The sequence below is a fragment of the Leptosomus discolor genome, chromosome 4 (genome assembly GCF_034619465.1).
Source record: "Leptosomus discolor isolate bLepDis1 chromosome 4, bLepDis1.hap2, whole genome shotgun sequence".
Lineage (NCBI taxonomy): Eukaryota > Metazoa > Chordata > Aves > Leptosomiformes > Leptosomidae > Leptosomus > Leptosomus discolor.
The window spans coordinates 37697440-37714469 of NC_141394.1; the positions used below are offsets into that span (position 1 = coordinate 37697440).

Genomic DNA, 17030 nt, shown 5'->3' on the forward strand with positions numbered 1-17030 from the left:
TATTTCCTATTTTTCATAGCTCTGAAAGCATAGATGAGAAGTGTAAAGAAATTAGGAAAGATCCCAAACTAATGCTCAGTGCAGACAGTCCTATAAAGACCAAACTCTGTCACCAAATACGATACCTAACCCTTATTAAAATCAGTGGAAGCTGCATGCAATGCTATTCTAGATTTCAGGGAAGTATTTAGTCATATTTAATAGAGTGACATGTTATAGGCATAATTCTTCTGAAACCAGTACACTGATGTCAACATTTAACAGTCACAAAATCTGGAATAGGGAAGTGAGGATAAGTCATTTCTCCTCCACCTCTCTTTCATTCAGAGTAAATATTTATACTCCTACAGGAGTTCGCATCAGCTCCTTTCCAGAACATTCTTAGAAACTTCTTCACATTCTATTCTGCACACTACGGCACCAAGCAGTTGTATTTTGTATTTGTAATCCCTCAGGAGAAGTTTCCAATGACAAAAATAAGAGAAAATTAGTATGAATAAATATGGTTTCAGGATTTCCATTTCTCTTTTTAAATCTAAATCTGGCATCCAAACTAGCTGACAGATGTAAAGAATTACGCAGATGTGTTAAGAAGCTGGATATTTTTTTCCTAATTAAAAGTTTTAGTCCACCTCTAAGTGATTTCCATTTAAAATAACAATATAAATGAAGCATTGGATTCTAAGTTTTACATAATTGTGCAGCTTTATTTCTTTTGAATTATTTTTTTGTAAGGCATGGTTTAAACAAGCAAGTTAGTGCTTATAAATTCCTAACTGGAATTGCGAGGGTGCTTACTTCCATCAAAATGTACCACATTAGCACGAACTCAACACTAAGCTCTTCCTTGCACCATACAAAGCAGCCAAAGTAGAGCAGCCAAACTGCAATAAAAATTTGTCTTCAGTAACACAATAATTACATGGGGTGGTACAGTTGGTCTCTACCCCTGGTGACAGCTCAGAAAAATCCATTGTAAAATTTCCAACAAACGCTTTTCTTGTGAGAGAGAGAAATGAAAGAGGCACTAAATGTGTTGAAATTCACCTTCCAAAAAAGCAGCATGACTGTGAGAGAAGGCCACCCTGGCTAATAACCTGTGGCAGTGCTTAGTAGGATGTAAAATTAAATAAAAATATACAACAGGTTGATAATCACCAAGTTCTATGAAAATCTGGTTACTCCAACCTTTTCAAGTGTGTGTAAAAAAACTGCCTTCAGACCCCTGAGTGTAATCCCAAAGAAGACGACAATGCTTTTAACTATGTTCCTATGAAACATAGCTAACAGCACATTAATTTACCAATATCTTAAAACAAAAAGATGTAAACATCTACAGAGTTTAAGGTAAAGCAGTTTTGTAAACATTAACTGCGGATGATAATGTTATTGTAATAATCACAGTTCCTCTATGTTCTTCATCCAAGCCAGGAGGCTCGCAGCTGTACAAAGTTAATAATTGCAGCAGTTTTCAGGCTATTTTCAGTCCTGTACAAATTAATGTGTCAGTAGGTAGGTTTTGTCTGTCTACACACTGAGAATGTTGTTAATTTCCCATTTCTGCGTTGCTTTATTGGAGTCACACTCTGAAATGAAAACTTGATGGAGGACTTCGGAGCGATCCAAGCACTTCCCTGATGGAATGTGAGTAAATCTGTGCAGATTCTGGAAAACAAAATCATCAGGAACATGTGTGGGTTTTTGTTGTTGTTGGTTTTTTTTGTTTGTTTGTTTGGGGTTTTTTTTGTGTTTGTTTTTTTTTTTTTTTTTTACATTTTCTTCACAACTGCAATATAGCTATTTACAAAACCAGGTTTCAGGGTCCCAGAAGAGATCAGTTTCATACTCATTTTACTATTTGTTAAACCTAGACTTTCAAAGCCTTCGTATTATGAAATGTTTGATATGTGTAGGTCCACTTGAGATGTCCCCCATTTCTCTTAGGCAATAAACTGCTAAGAAAATGAGCAAAACTGTGTCTAAAATGCTTCCAGCCTTTTCATCCATCCTGTAACAAGACCAAAAGATTAACCCTCGAAGACAGCTCTATGAGAACTGACTTCACTGGGCAGATACTCCTTTGGTTAGCCTTGCCATAGAGCAATTGCACAACTCCAATGTTAAGCACACCGGAGAAAAAAAAAAAAAAAGCAGTAACTTTGCTCACTGTTTGGCCGGTAGAAGGAACAGAAGTGGGTATGAGAGCAAGTTTGGCCCCCGGAGCAACAGGAGGCTGCTTAAGAAACTGCAGACCTATTGTGCCTAGCACATTCAGGCTGAGACTCGCACGTTTCGCTCCTTCCACTACCCCCCGTGCTGCCACGCCAGAGTCTCACACATTTGCAAAGTGCCCTGTGGCTCCTCTCCCTCTTGCTGACTGCCTGCGCCAGCAGCAGCCCTGACTCGCTGATCGGCTGCACCCGGCATAGAGAGCAATGGAGCAGAAGCAAACCTGTGGCACTGCGGCCAGGCTGCTGCTCCACAGCCATGCACCCAGCTCCCCCCACCATGGGGACCCTCTCCATCACCCTGTCACTCCCACACACGTGTTCATGTCCAAATGTTGGTTCAGCTTGATACCTGCTCCTGCCATGTGGTCAGACATGGAGGTCCTCTACCTGGAGAGGTAAACAGATGTCTGAACAAAAGCAATAGCCAGACCCCCGCCAGCTCTGTTCTGGAGGTCTGCTTATGGGCACCGAAGCCCTGCTAGTGCTCAACACTCGAGCAGCACAGATGTTAAGCTCACCAAACTGGCACACAAACGTTCATTCCAGAAACAACCAACCGACCAACTAGATAAAATCTCCCGGCAGCTTTCATTTACACGAGGCCACAACATTCCTCAGCAGTTCATAAGCATTTCATTCCTTACACACTCCTCATTAGAAGAAACGGTCATACCCTCTGCACTGCACAGCAGAGTGTGCCAAGTATCTACTATTTGCTTGGTTACACACCCTTGGTGGTCCTTTTGCTCTCACTCCTCCTTTTTTTTTTTTTTTTTTTTTTCTTCTGGAAGCCAGTCAGTGTTGTTCTACAGCCCAGACTGTGCCTACTGGTCTTCCTTATAAGTTGCTGTAATAAGCAAACAATTACACAACCTGGTAACACTGTGGAGGAAATTGATCGTCTTGCATAAAAGAAATGCTCAGAGAAGAGCCAAGGAACATGCTGGGACACACTAGAATGGCTGGAGAGTTAACAAGTGCTATATATTATTCCAATATTAAAGCAGAAGTCAGCAGGCACCAAAACATTGCTTATTGATTTTTAAATTTCACGTTTAAAGAATTTTGACTGTTTATATAGCACAAGAAAGCCAGGTGGAAATGGCATTATGGTGCTTGATATTTCCTAGCTCTATGCAAATACCAGAAAAAATGGAGTGGCTTCAAGGGTAGCAAACAGATTTCGCTGCACTCAATAGTGCCTACAGCCTTCACACAAACACAATCCGGATAGCCAGCTAATTAACTAATAAATATGCAATATGCTATATAGACTGAAGAAAAATCGACACAGAATAGTTTCTCAGACGCAGAACCAAGTTATGTGTGGCTACATACAAAGATAACATCACCCTTGGACTATTCAGTCTCATTTTTTTAAGAGAAACAGAAACATAGCCTTAGACATTTTTTAAAGTAACACTTCTGAAACTAGTGTTAATAGAGGACTTACAGATGTAGTGACTAAATAGACTGTAGCAACTCTCGCATGTATATCATCCAACATTCCACGTCTTTATTAAAAATTCATCGATTTTGCAATAGCATTATAATGGCGCCGCACCCAGAATTCACAACAGAGCATGTTATTAGAGAATGGCTAATGAACAGGAAAAGGAAATGCTGAAGAAGGCAAAGATAACACAAAAAGGCAAAGAGTAACGCTATGTTTACCTGTTCCTATGTAGGCTTAAAAAGATCTTCTGTCTTTAAACACAGCAACACTTTGATTCAGACCTCCCAAAATTAGATCTAATATTGACCCTAGCTCCTAAATGCACCCCAGAATTTAAGTAATCTTCCCACAGCATGCCTTAGATAAAGAAACTTTCTTGATAGAAAGCATACAAGCAGAGAGGGTGATGGCACTAAAAGCTTTTAGAAACTCTGTCACCAGTAGTGGACAACCTCTTTGCTTCCTCCAAGACAAGTGCTAACTCCTAACATACCTGTGGCAGCACATGGAGCCTCATGAAATTTTCCTTACAGAAGATAGCACCTAGAACCACTAGCAAAAGCATCTTTCTCTAGAGGAAGTTTTCCTGGCAAGTATGGATTTCCGAGAATGTGCAATTAACAATTTGCTCTACTTGGTTCAGTTAACTTTGTTGCAGATCTTTACTTTCAGATATACATAAAATAAAAGAAAAGGTTCAAAAAACCAGGATGCAAATCATAATTTCTTTTCTGCTACCTATCTGTTACATACCTTAAAGTATTGCCAATCCTTGTATTCATTCTGATTACAGTGTGTAATCATAACCTTGGATCCATCTGGTCCTTTAGTTAAGCACTGATCGTACTGCATGAGTTGATTAGCTTCATTGATTCGGAAAAGCTGACAAAAAAAAGCGCCACCTTTTTAACAGTTGACTCAAAATAACGAGTATTTTAGAGACACGGAATTGCATCATTCAAAACATTCCCTGATGTTACTACACCTGTCTTTCAGGAGGGTATTTTACATGATGTGACACTTTTACTGTCATGACACAATTTCATGGATAACTTTCCTGTAGGATTTAGAAGGCTAAGAAACTTACCTAGCAAGACAAAAATGATACAAATAAAGGGACTCCTATTTGGGAGACTTCTGAAAGTGTTTGATGAAGAGCCCTTGTATGATTTGATGGCCAAACAATCCACTATCTTTCTAAAGGCCTGGTAGCAAGTCCTCAGTCCTGGACAGTAATTTCATGTGAATACAGTAAAACTTTGGCATTTTACGCATGGAGGAAATCAAACCAATGCATCCAGATACAAAAAGATTATCCTGTCTACTTCTTATGAAATAATCGTTATGGGGTTTTTGGGGGTAACACATACAGAAAAAGTAGTTTAGGGAACTTTTTCATTAAATATCAAAACAAAAGAGACATTTCCAGGGCCTACTAAGAGCTAATCCAAATATGATTACTGAAAGCATCATCCTGCACGTGATTTCATTACTGCTGTGACAAAACTTGCCTGGTTTCAGACAACTTGTCTGTATCAGCATAAATAAGGACTTTAAATTCTAAAAGGTTTTTCAACCAAAAAAGGAAAACAGCATGTTTGTGTGGTAGTGTGGGTAGGTCTGTCAAGATATAGGTCAAACACAAAAGCAGCTTGCATTGCAACCATCTATTAGTAGTTCTGTTTTGCCAATTAATTTACAAATGAAGCAGAGAAAAATTTGTATTCAATTTCTTGTCTCCTGTGGTGGAAGATGAGTTACTGCACAAAAGTGGTTTATACTTCCATTAGAGCAGAACAACTTTGTGAAATAATTGAGCGAAAGTGAGTAAGGGGGTTGTTTCCTGAAGGATTAATTACTAAGTGAAGATAAATGATCAATCAGCAGCAATGCTAAGAGCTGCAGATATTCTAATGTAGTGATACCATTGCTTTAAAACAGAGTTCTTACTTCCTCATGTACCTGATTCGCTGAAGAAGAGATTATGAACTTGCCGTCAATTTTGTACTGTTTGTGTTTGAAATGGTATTTTCAGATTCCTGTATTTTAGCAATGTCAGAATGCTTATGGAAAATCCCTAACTCCCATCCTTGCAGCTGGCACCTAAGTGACTTTATGTAGAGGCTTAACAGAAAACCGTCCTGTTACCATCCACAGCAAGTGATTCTCCTTTAGGCTTCCCTCCAAGCTCCTCACCTGATTTCCTCCCATTCTGTGGCATGGCCCAAGCTCAACGAAGCCACCGTTGGTATGCCCCATGCTATCAATGCAGTAAGCAGTTTCAAAGCCTCTAATCTGGAAAAGAGGTTTTGTACTTTAAGTTAGGCTCAACGGAAAATTAGCGCGAAGGAGTTCAGAAAATTCCCACTAACCTTTCAAACCAGAAACAGAAATCTGACAGAGAGATATATGACAAAACTGTATATGAAATTTAAAAACTAATGTTAACTGTTCTGGAGATGGAGCTTCAAGCTGCCCATGCTAATTTGCAGGCTCTTACGTGAGATAGAGTGCACTGATAAAGCTAGAGTTGCCAAGCTCAGTTCCAAATTAACAACACTGAAATGTAGGACTTTCAAGTACTTTAATTTATTCAATTTCCTATCAAAGCATGTTCAGTCTCCCAGGTCTTCATAAACAAAGCAGGAGTTCAGTGAAGTTGCTCTCATCTTGTGGATGAGACAAACAAGATGCAGAAAAGTTATGCACGGCAGTTATTAAATGGAGCCAGGCACAACCCACTGGCCCAGCTGCTCAGATGGACCTTCTGCAGCAGCAATTATATGGTGAAAAAAAGAAAAAAAAGAGAGATAAAATTGATGAGGGGCAGGCACAGGGATAAAGAACAAAAGTCCTGTCAGAAAGCATGCCTGAACTGCTGATTATCCCACTCCCTTCTCAGAAGGGCCAGCAAACAGCTTTACAAAGACTTTATGACACAAATAACATTCTTTCCAGACCTATTTTCTTTGCCAGAGCCTCTTTCTTCTTTTGTGACAGTAGAAGAAAGTCTGGAGGACTAAGCTTAGACCTGACTTCCAGAGAAAGTGTTAGGGAAGATGAATCCCACTCCCGACAGTTTGGAAATGCAATTAGCATGGTGTTACAAATGCGGTGGGGAAAATTTCTCAGATGCAGGATAACTAGCAGCCAGTGAAGAAAGAGTTGAAGAAAACTTCAGAGAAGTCTCTGAACTTCCAACTTTCCTGTTGCTTCACCAGAGCCACTCACTTTTATCAGGGATGATTTCCCACAAGGTGGCCATTACTATTTTATTCTCTTCAGATACTTTCACCTCAGTGAACAGTAATACATAATGTGCCTTCCTAACCCTTTATGTGGATTCAAAAGGAGGTCTAAGGCTAAGGTAGTAACTGATGCTTTGTGCTAGCTTTCAGGTAAGAAATAAAGGTGGCATTGTTCACCTGGTCCCTCAGATAAAAGACTATGCGTACCCCCTTCCACCATGCATACGCTCTGTATTACTAATTCCTCAGAGAACTTAGAGACGACACTTTCTTGGCCATACGAAACAGCATAGATCTGTACTTTCTAATGCTCTTTTGAAGTTACAAAAACCGGTCCACCATATCTTGGAAAGGACTGTTAAATTTGGTGGGAAACAGGAGTCCTCCTCTGCTAGTGAGATGACTTTTCTGATTTTGCCTCCACAATTTACGAAAGTGAAATTAACAGGAGACAAAAGGAAAGGCTGGAACCAACTGAAAAGGGCAAAAAAAAAAAAAATCTGAAAGCAGCCAGGAGACCTGCAGTAAGAGCTCCTTAAGGTGTAGGCTAAATGCCAGAATGAAATGGGTATGGTTCAGTGAGGTGTCCTGCGCTCTCTTGGCGACATGCTGTCTCACACAAAAATGCCAAATTTGTAAACACATTCTTAATTTAGCAAAGTCATATACAGTAATGCTGGAAATGACCGTTAAGGAATCTCATAAAATTATTACATGCAGATAAGGGATTTTCTGAGGCTGTATGTGTATGAGTACATCCCAGGCTAGCAAATGCAGGCAGAATGTATTCCACCTGGATTTCATAATCTATTCTCTAGGCCTTCACAGAAAAAGATTTTCACCTATTAATCTTCACCAATACTCCTAAACACATTTTTTCTTTTTAAAAACCTAAATTCCAATTAAGGAAAAAGAGCTTTAGACAAAACTGAAGACAGGGCTAGAGATAAAATCACCCTTCAAGGACCTATCGAGCTAATTGAAAAAAATTGCAGCTCTTAAAAGTATACATACAATTTTTTCCCTAGGGTTATATCTCTATAGCTGTCTGGCTAGTATCACATACCTTAGTATGGCAGTAATCAGAAAGCCTGCTCTTAGATTGCTGTCAAGTAACAATCACTTCCTTTTGAATTCCCAATTAAAAAAAAAGCAGCTCCTAAAATAAACAGAGGTTATGTGCTGTACTTACCTCTCCCCAGTCCACGTTTTTAGGTGGTAAGGGATAATATGAAGTTATATCGTATGCTATTTCTTCCATAAACCACTTAAAACTTTTGCAGTTGTGATCTTCACGGAATTTTTTCAGCTCAGATATATCTCCATAGGGTAGTGCTTTTGTCTCCGGCCGACTGGCATAGAAGTAATCTTTGTATTCATCCCACCACACTTCTACAACTCTGACATAGTTCTGTGAAGAACAACGACATTGCTGCGACCTCAAAGCACACACAACAGTCCAGATGCAACTGCATATTAATTCCAGAAATTTAAGGACTTATCCTCTTAAAAGGCTGCATGAAATTATTATATCCTCTTAAAAGAACAGCATGAAATTATTATATAGCACTAACAATTTGTCACCTTCAGGAGATTATACAACACACGTGCATACTATTTTCAAATGACAGTTTAGGACTGAAGCCAGCAAAATAAACTGGTTTGCTTAACCAGAGTGCGAAATCTTTTTCGAAGTTCAGAGAATGCTTATTTGAAAACAAAGAGTTTTCACTTATGAGTGCAATAAATGTTGCAAGGACTTGCTGTATGCCACAACTGCAATTTAGAGTTTCTGTTCACCTTCCACAGTCTTAATACAGAGAATGATAGGCATTAATCCACTGAGGGTGAAAAAATTAGTCTTAAATGGGTCAGCTATGACACACCAAGGAGATTTCATCTTCTTAAGTATAGTTTATTGCTGCTTAGAGAAGGGTTAAAAATGGATAGCTCGCCTTGTGAACAAACCTCTCCCTCTCACCTTTCCTCTCAGTCTCTTTGATGGCTCCGATATCTGTATTACCTATACACGTTCTAGATGCACACTTCACTTTGTACAGTTCTTCTAGCATTAATGACTTGGTATTAAACCAGTCTTAATAGATCTGACTAAAGGCACAAATTATTGTTTTACTTTCATCCACATCCAGCATAAATTGAACAAAGCTATAGAAAAGCACATTTACTATGGGGATAGGATGCCTGAAGAGGGAGAAAGCTATTCCTGCATCCTGCCTTGTACAAAGAAGGAACTTCAATAATTAAGAACACTCAGGAGTGCTTTGTTGTATTCAGTAAGCAGACAAGCAGACTCATGTAAGGTGTTTAGATATGCAGTAAATACTTTTGATCAGCTTTTCAGAAGAGCGAAATGGTTTTTATAATTTCAGACAAGGCAAACATCTTGCCTGCACTGAGCAATGGAGCTATCATTCGCTATTGTGATGGGTTTGTGTGGCAAGGTTTTGGTAGTGGGGGGATTACAGGGGTGGCTTCTGTACGAAGCTGCTAGAAGTTTCCCCTATGTCCGATACAGCCAATGTCAGCCGGCTCCAAGACGGACCCACCACTGGCCAAGGCTGAGCCCATCAGCGATGGTGGACGCACCTCTGTGATAACGTGTTTAAGAAAGGGAAAAAAGTTGCTACGCAACAGCAGCCAGAGAGAGGAGTGAGAATATGTGAGAGCAACAACTCTGCAGACACCAAGGTCAATGAAGAAGGAGGGGGAGGAGGTGCTCCAGGTGCTGGAGCAGAGATTCCCCTGCAACCTGTGGTGAAGAAAACAGTGAAGCAGGCTGTCCCCCTGCAGTCCATGGGTGGTGGAGCAGATGACTGCCTACACCCCACACCAGAGTAGGTGGATGCCTGAAGGAAGCTGTGACCCCATGGGAAGCCTGCACCAAAGCAGGCTCCTGGCAGGACCTGTGGCCTGTGGAGAGAGAGAAGCCCACGCTGGAGCAGGTTTGCTGCTAGAGACCCCGTGAAGGGGGCTCACGCTGGAGCAGTCGGTTCCTGAAGGACTGTACACCATGAAGGAGACCCACGCTGGAACAGTTCATGAAGAAGTGCAGCCTGTGGGAACAACTCACGCTGGAGAAGTCATGGAGGACTGTCTCCCGTGACAGGGACCCCACACTGGAGCAGCGCAAGTGTGTGAGGCGTCCTGCCCCTGAGGAGGAAGGAGTGGCAGAAACAACATGTAATGAACTGACCACAACCCCCATTCCCTGTCCCCCGGCGCCACTCGGGGGCGAGGAGGAAGAGAAATTGGGAATAACGTTAAGCCCAGGAAAGAAGGGAGGGGTGGGGGGAAGGTGTTTTAAGATTTGGTTTTATTTCTCATTACTCCTGAGTTAATTGGTAATAAATTACATTTTTTCCAAAGTCAAGTCTGTTTTGCCTGTAATGGTAAATGATGAGTGACCTCCCCATCCTTATCTTGACATATAAGCCTGTTGTTATATTTTTCCTCCCCTGTCCAGTTGAGGAGGGGCAGTGACAGAGCGGCTTTGGTGGGCACCTGGCATTCAGCCAGGGTCAAATCACCACAGCTATCCTGTCTCCCATTGCTCTGTCTCTACTCCCAGCTATGCCCATTTCCCCCTATCCACTCTTCTACTGGTCCTAGTGCTTCTTTGATCAAAATGTTAAATTAATTCACATTAGTAATAGAGACTTTTTTTTTGGGGGGTGCCAAGTTAGTTTTCTACCATTAAGCTAGGCTGGGACACCCCCTCTTCAACAGAACCAACTGCTAGCTTGGTGCAAGCCATACTCTGTAACCCTATCAGTAGTCATCATAACAGGTAATGTCTAGGAAGACGGCTCTGGGATTGGAATTTACAAAGCACTGGGTCTTTGGGAATGGGGTTTACCAATGCCAAAATACTGCACAAGAGAAAGCTTAAACTAGGCAACAGGAAACCTTACAGGAGGGTTGTCTCTCCTTCTGCTGGTAGGTACAAACTTATCAGTTTTCTTGATTCAAATTATCTCTTCAGATATAGACAGCTGGCTCACTCTTTTCTTGAGGATGTCTACTTTTAATGTGACGGCTTGAGCAACACTTCTGAACCTGCAAGGTACCTGAGGAGTAATTGACCTTCACGATGAGAGGCAGAGCATGCCATTTTCCCAGGTGTCACTCCCTGCTTCTTAATTAACAAATGCAGCCACAAAGGTCTGAGAGATGCTAGATTACAGCATTCGCTAACTCAGCCTAGGATCACATCCTAGCAATCCAAAGGGGGATTTCAAACCCATGATCATCATCTCCAGGAGCGTGCTGTAGTTACTCAAGTTGTTTGTACGTCAGTTGGGCACAGCGTAACAAAGGCTTGGGGTGCTGAGAGTAAGTAATAGGAAGTGTGATTTGTACCTCAGATGGGGAGGGGTGGAGCAAGAAGATGGGTTCCAGAAATCTCTACTCTTAATAACAGTGGGATTGGCACAAAGGCTTCCCTCCCGTGGGGATGACCATCTTAGCTTCAGACACTAAATAGCTTTGGATGAAGTGCTCTCTACGTTGCTACTAGTAATTTAAATAGACTGATCTAAACCTGTTGTTATCTAACATTAAAAAACACCTTCAAGGTTGCAGCAAAACAGTACCTTTAATGTAGGAGAAGACCCAACGTACACAGGAGGTGGATTTCCTTGCCAACCCTGGAGACGATAGATGTGTCCAACACGAGAACAGGGAACAAACAGCAGTTTTCCTCCACACTGCCAGATCTACAAGTTAAAGCAAAGGTATTATTAATATATATGCACAGGAGTTTAAGACAGATAATAAATTATGGAAGAAATGTAAACTATTTTTCTTACTATACCAACTGTGTGATATATTTAAATATTTTTGCTTCAGATGTAAGCATAAACATAACGGTTCTCTGAAATGAAAGTCTGTATCAAGTACATCTTCAACTCAGCCATGAAATCACTCAACTTTTTAAAAAGCTTTTAAAAAGTTTGCCATCACATTTCATTGCTATGAATAACAGTACTGAACTACAACAGTAATGAGTGAGTGCACAACATCTAGAACTAGGTAATTTTTATTATGACAGAATTAATAATATTTTTATTTTATTAAAGCAATTCACATACCATCACTAAGATGGGTTTTGGTTAGATGCCCATCACATTTAAATTTTCCTAATAAAGACTAGCAGGAGATAAGGATGTCTTAGGTAAGCACTGTTCCAAGTACAAACAGATTTTTCTTTAACTATAATAGCTGAAAATAAAAAATGGGTAAAACATATTACCATTCTGAAATTCTCTTCCTCCCACATGTCCTTGCATAATCCATTTATGGGGAAAAGAAAACATACCTAAATCTGAATTTTGTTGCTCATAGTTTTGACAAGTTTGAAATGTAGCATCAAATCCAAATTCAAACTAACTTAGGGGATGTTCCAAATTAGTCTGAATTCCATATTAAAAAATATGACTTAACAGTATTAGGAAAGATGGGCAGAATAGTTTACTTCCTTCATTGCATCACCATATTAATTTTCTTAAGTTTCATCAAAAAAACCCCTCAGATATACAAGCCCATGACATTTGCTATCCAGAAGTCAGCAGGCAAGACTGATATATGTTATTTAGTAGTTCTGAAGATTGGTTGTGACCCACATGAAACCAATTTGGAGGTCTCTACATGATCAGCATGTCAATTACAGAAATACTGTATGTAATTTCAATCATGATTTACTCTAAGCAAGATGAAGAATAAGAAGGATAAAGACCCTCTATGTGTAACATCCTCCATAACTACCTTTTGCATATGGATTTACAGCTGAGCAACTGCACTCAGAGCTTTCCTCAAAATCATGAAGAGCAAGAGTACCTGGGGGACCTCTGAAGGCACTTTTAGTAAAATTCAGCTATGATTTCACAGGTCACTGCTGAGGATATTAAATTTGTTAACCGGGACAGATTCCTGCTGTCTGCCACTTGTGTCATTATGAATACTGAAGCCACAAGAAGATAATGTTTATCATCTTATGGTTCCTGCTAAGCAAAGAGCGTGCATACGACTATGAGAGAGAAAATAAAATCTGCAGTGATTATGAATCATGCAGTTAGCATTTCAATTAGGAAGACTTCTCTTGTGAAGAAGTTATTGAAATTTTGAAAAGTCTACGAGATCATTTTTCACCCATAAAAATGGTAGAGAGGAGGAAACCAAGGCAGATTGCATATTGTTGCACTGTAATATATTTCACAGGCATCTATGCATAAACTGAGTGATACTTGTTCTTTATGATTCCCGTTCATTAGATACAACATTTTTCTATACTCACCATGAGAGCACTCAGTTCCCCTCCATCAAATTTGCCAGTCTGGTTTCAGATTAGATATTTAGGGGGGTGTGTGAACCCAAGTCATTAACAAAATCTAGACTGCTCAGCATTCGGGTCTCAGCACTAGTCCACCTCTCTGAATATGTCTGCCCCAAAGCCCACAAGGAAAGACCAAGGACACGCATCTCTGCCAGAGCATCCCCTCACAACAAAACCTTCCGGACTTCATGAGGCAGAGGTGGTGTAAATCAGAGGTAGGTCGGTCTGAACTCCAAAAAGAAGTATTTACAGAAAAAAAGATCTACTAAACTGAGTTAGTTTTCAATTTTTGGTGTTACCTTGTAAGAAATTTCAAAATTTTCACCACCCCAAATTTGAAGCCCTGGATCATAGAGACCCAGTTCAAAGAAGAAATCACGTTCAATGGCAAACAATCCACCAGCCATTGCAGGAGACCTGAAAGAGGAAGACAGTGTAACTCCTTCTGCCAAAAGGATATGACAACACTCAGAGGAAGCAATTCACTGTTAACATATAATAAAGATCAGAAAAATGGCAATACACTGAAAAATCATAAAGCTTTGTCATCAGCTTCCAGCACTTTTCTGAAGTGACAGCTGTATAATTTCTAGTGAAGTCACAGTTTTTATTATGCTGTGGTGTTTTGGTTTGTTTGGTTTTTTTTTTTAATTTAATGATACAAAATTTTGGTCAGAATTACCCATTTGGCCAGCCAGCATGCTACTATTAAAATAAAAAAGGTAAGAATCAGTGTGACAAGACATTTCTCTCTTGAAAGATGTTCATGTTTTTGAGATAACATGATGAGACTGCACATAGCAGAGTTAGGTTTACGTTCCGAGGAGCTGCCACATTGAAACTTATTGTTTATTAAACAAGCAATAAGAGTTTTTCCAGCTAAATAATATCTTCTGTCTTCTACCCCGTGCTCTTTTTCTACTACTCCTATGAGAGACACTTTTCATTATACTCAGTGAAATTTTTAAGAGGGCCTGGATCAACTTGTACAAAGTTTCCATTTTGGTTTAATTTTGTTTTTAAGTGGCTTTGTAAATCCCTCCATGTATGCCAAGGTTCAATTTGCAAGTTTTCATGTGTCAAAAAGACACTGTGGTTTGGATTAGAGCATTTTTTGAGAATGGTTCTAACCAAAATTCTTTGGTAGCTTGCTCACACTGAAATAGAGAGTAAGATATGTTAAGCCATTTCCAGCACACATACCAAACATTTTTCACCTGAGATCAATAAATATTTAAAACCCCTAATAGAGACAAGCTGGAGTCCCTACTAAGTTAGCAATTTTAAAAAAAAGCTGGTAAGGAAAAAGTGAATTCTTTCTGACTTCAGATATCTGCAGCATTGAAAGGAGAAGGATACAAAAGTCCAGATAACTCTGGTGAGCCAAGTAAAACACAAGTGAAATACTCCTTCATGACCAAATTATTGAGAGATGGGTCACTTCCAGCACTATTGAGTCTCTTCATTCCACTAGATTTTTAACTTAGTGGTGCTCCTTTTAACAGCAATGATTACGTATTTCCCTTCTGCACACAAATGTCTGGAGGAGAACTGTTTAAGAAGCAGTAACCTACAGGGTTAACATACACTCCCTCTGCATAGCAAGGGCAGGGCAACAACAACAGAGCTGCTGAGTCTATCAGCTGAGTTAAGTATAACGGTTATCAGTTTAGTTGCTCTCCAAATCACCTGATCATAAGCTGAGTTATGCCCAAATGTCCCCTTCTACTTGTCTGCCTACTGTATTTTCCTCCAGCATTGCTTTTGCATCACAGTGGTTCAAAGGGTAGGGAGCCAGCAAGCACAGCAAGGAGAAGCACGTTGCATAGCACACCCCTGTGGCTCTCCTGCATTTTTTGTCTTCCTCAGCACCATAAAGACTTGGCAAGTGTAGAGGCCTCAGACGCTGAAGTTTCAGTCTTGGCCTCCAACACGCTGTCAAGCGTGTTAAAGAACACAGTAGAATCTGCATAAGCTCAGTAGTTTACTTTATAGGTGATAAGGAGGTAAGCAAATATTACTGAAAAGGATTCAGTCCTGGGGCAATTCTCGTATTACAAAAAGTTTGTTTCTGCACTTTAAGCTGTTGAGGTGTTTTTGGTTTTGTGTTTTTTTTGTTGTTGTTGTTGTTTTGTTTGTTTGTCTTCTTTTTAAATCAAGCATCCTGGCTATGGCTTCAGCAAGACTTCTACTTGGCCTTACTTGCCTTGGTATTGCTGGAACAAAATGCATACAGCCTGGACATAAACAGATGTAGGCAATGTCTCTTTTTAAAAGAAGCACTGTAACTCTGAAAGTATTATTAAAAATAAAGTCATCTTTTAAACCATTCTAAGAACATGTGTTCTGTGTTTCTGGGAACAGTTTAAAGGATTTTAAGACCTGTTTGGATGGTAAACACAGAACACGACAGCAATGTTTGAAATAGTTTATCCCCCTCTATGTGAGTATTAAAGTTACAATGTGGACAGCCTTGTCAGAAAATGGTATTATTTATACTGCATACAAAACAGATCAAAGCTTCATAACGTCCTTGCATGTGTTGCCATTTTAGCAGAGAACAATCACAGGTGAGGACAGAGAATTACCAACATCAGTTCTCACAATGTTTAAATCATAGATACAAGCAATAGAAGACATTAGATTCTGAAGATATGAGGATTGCTTTCAAATGTAGTAACACGATTAGTTAAGTGTGAAGGGGAAAGTAACAAAATCCAGCAGAACCACAGTCTCCCGGTCTTGAAAAGTCATCCAGAAACCCTAGTTTCTAAGCTAGGGTTTCCAGCCAGTTTCTGTTTGCTGGGAAGAAAACACACCCCCTTACAGAGCGTAAGAAAAAGGTGGGACTTCTGCGAAAGTTATCTGAGTTATCGCAGAAAATAAATGGTGATTTTTTTCTTTTTTTTTTAAAATGTTATGTGTATTAAATTAAAATCCCTAAATACACTCAGACCTTAGAAACATATCTAGCCAAGATTCTTAAAACAGTATGCTGCTTTGTCAGATGTGATCTATTACGAAGCAAGTGGGAGAAATATGACAAAGGGATTTTTTTGATGCACGTGCATAATCCACAAGCTGTATGCATGCATCAAGCCACAACAGCAGGCTACAGATTTTATGCATTACTAGCTATTATAAATACTCACGGCATGCTGGTTATTTCAAATCAAATGGTTAAAGAAGCACTGTTGTTTCCAACACTACTTTAAAAAAAGTATCTTGGCTAAATAAAGTTTTCCCTGGAAACAAAGTCATACAATACTTTATTTTGCCAAACAAAACCCTGTCATTCTAATGTGCACCCTATTAACCACATAAGAACAGGAATGGAGAGGCAGCACAAGGTAGCAAAGGTATTTTGAGCAAATAGTCAGTTGTGGCAAACAGGTCTGATTAAACAAAGCAGCTGGTGTGGTTAGAAATATGAAGATTTTCAGGCCAGAAGTACATGCAAGTTTTAGTGGATCAATATCGACTTTGGGGAAAAAAAAAGAAACGGGTAAGTGATTTAGTGATTACCGATACGGTTCAGTTTTTGTCTTTCTGCTTTCCTTCTCTCGCTTGGTCAAGGGAACCCTCTTCCATAGCATACTCCAATCCCACGCTCCTCTAGCAAACCCATCTTCGTCACCACCCCCTTGCGGCACAATCTTATAAGTGTTGCCATCTATGACATCTATAAGCGGCACAGTGCATGTGGTTCTGCAGGGTGGCGAGTGGTGGCAGGGAAGATGCGG

General features: G+C 39.9%; 1 protein-coding gene across 2 annotated transcripts in view; it reads right to left on the reverse strand.

Moving 5' to 3' along the window:
• Positions 1-1527: 1527 nt before the first annotated feature.
• GALNT7 (polypeptide N-acetylgalactosaminyltransferase 7) overlaps positions 1528-17030 on the reverse strand; it is a 76830-nt gene continuing 61327 nt past the window's right edge. The window contains exons 6-12 of one of the 2 annotated variants that reach the window (XM_086464284.1): positions 16813-16995; positions 13587-13704; positions 11549-11671; positions 8128-8346; positions 5884-5982; positions 4441-4569; positions 1528-1665 (exon numbers count right to left, since the gene is read on the reverse strand). In XM_086464284.1, the coding sequence (XP_086320410.1) occupies positions 1528-1665; positions 4441-4569; positions 5884-5982; positions 8128-8346; positions 11549-11671; positions 13587-13704; positions 16813-16995 (1009 nt within the window). The remainder of the gene's footprint in view (positions 1666-4440; positions 4570-5883; positions 5983-8127; positions 8347-11548; positions 11672-13586; positions 13705-16812; positions 16996-17030) is intronic. The other variant, XM_086464285.1, reaches the window with a different exon arrangement.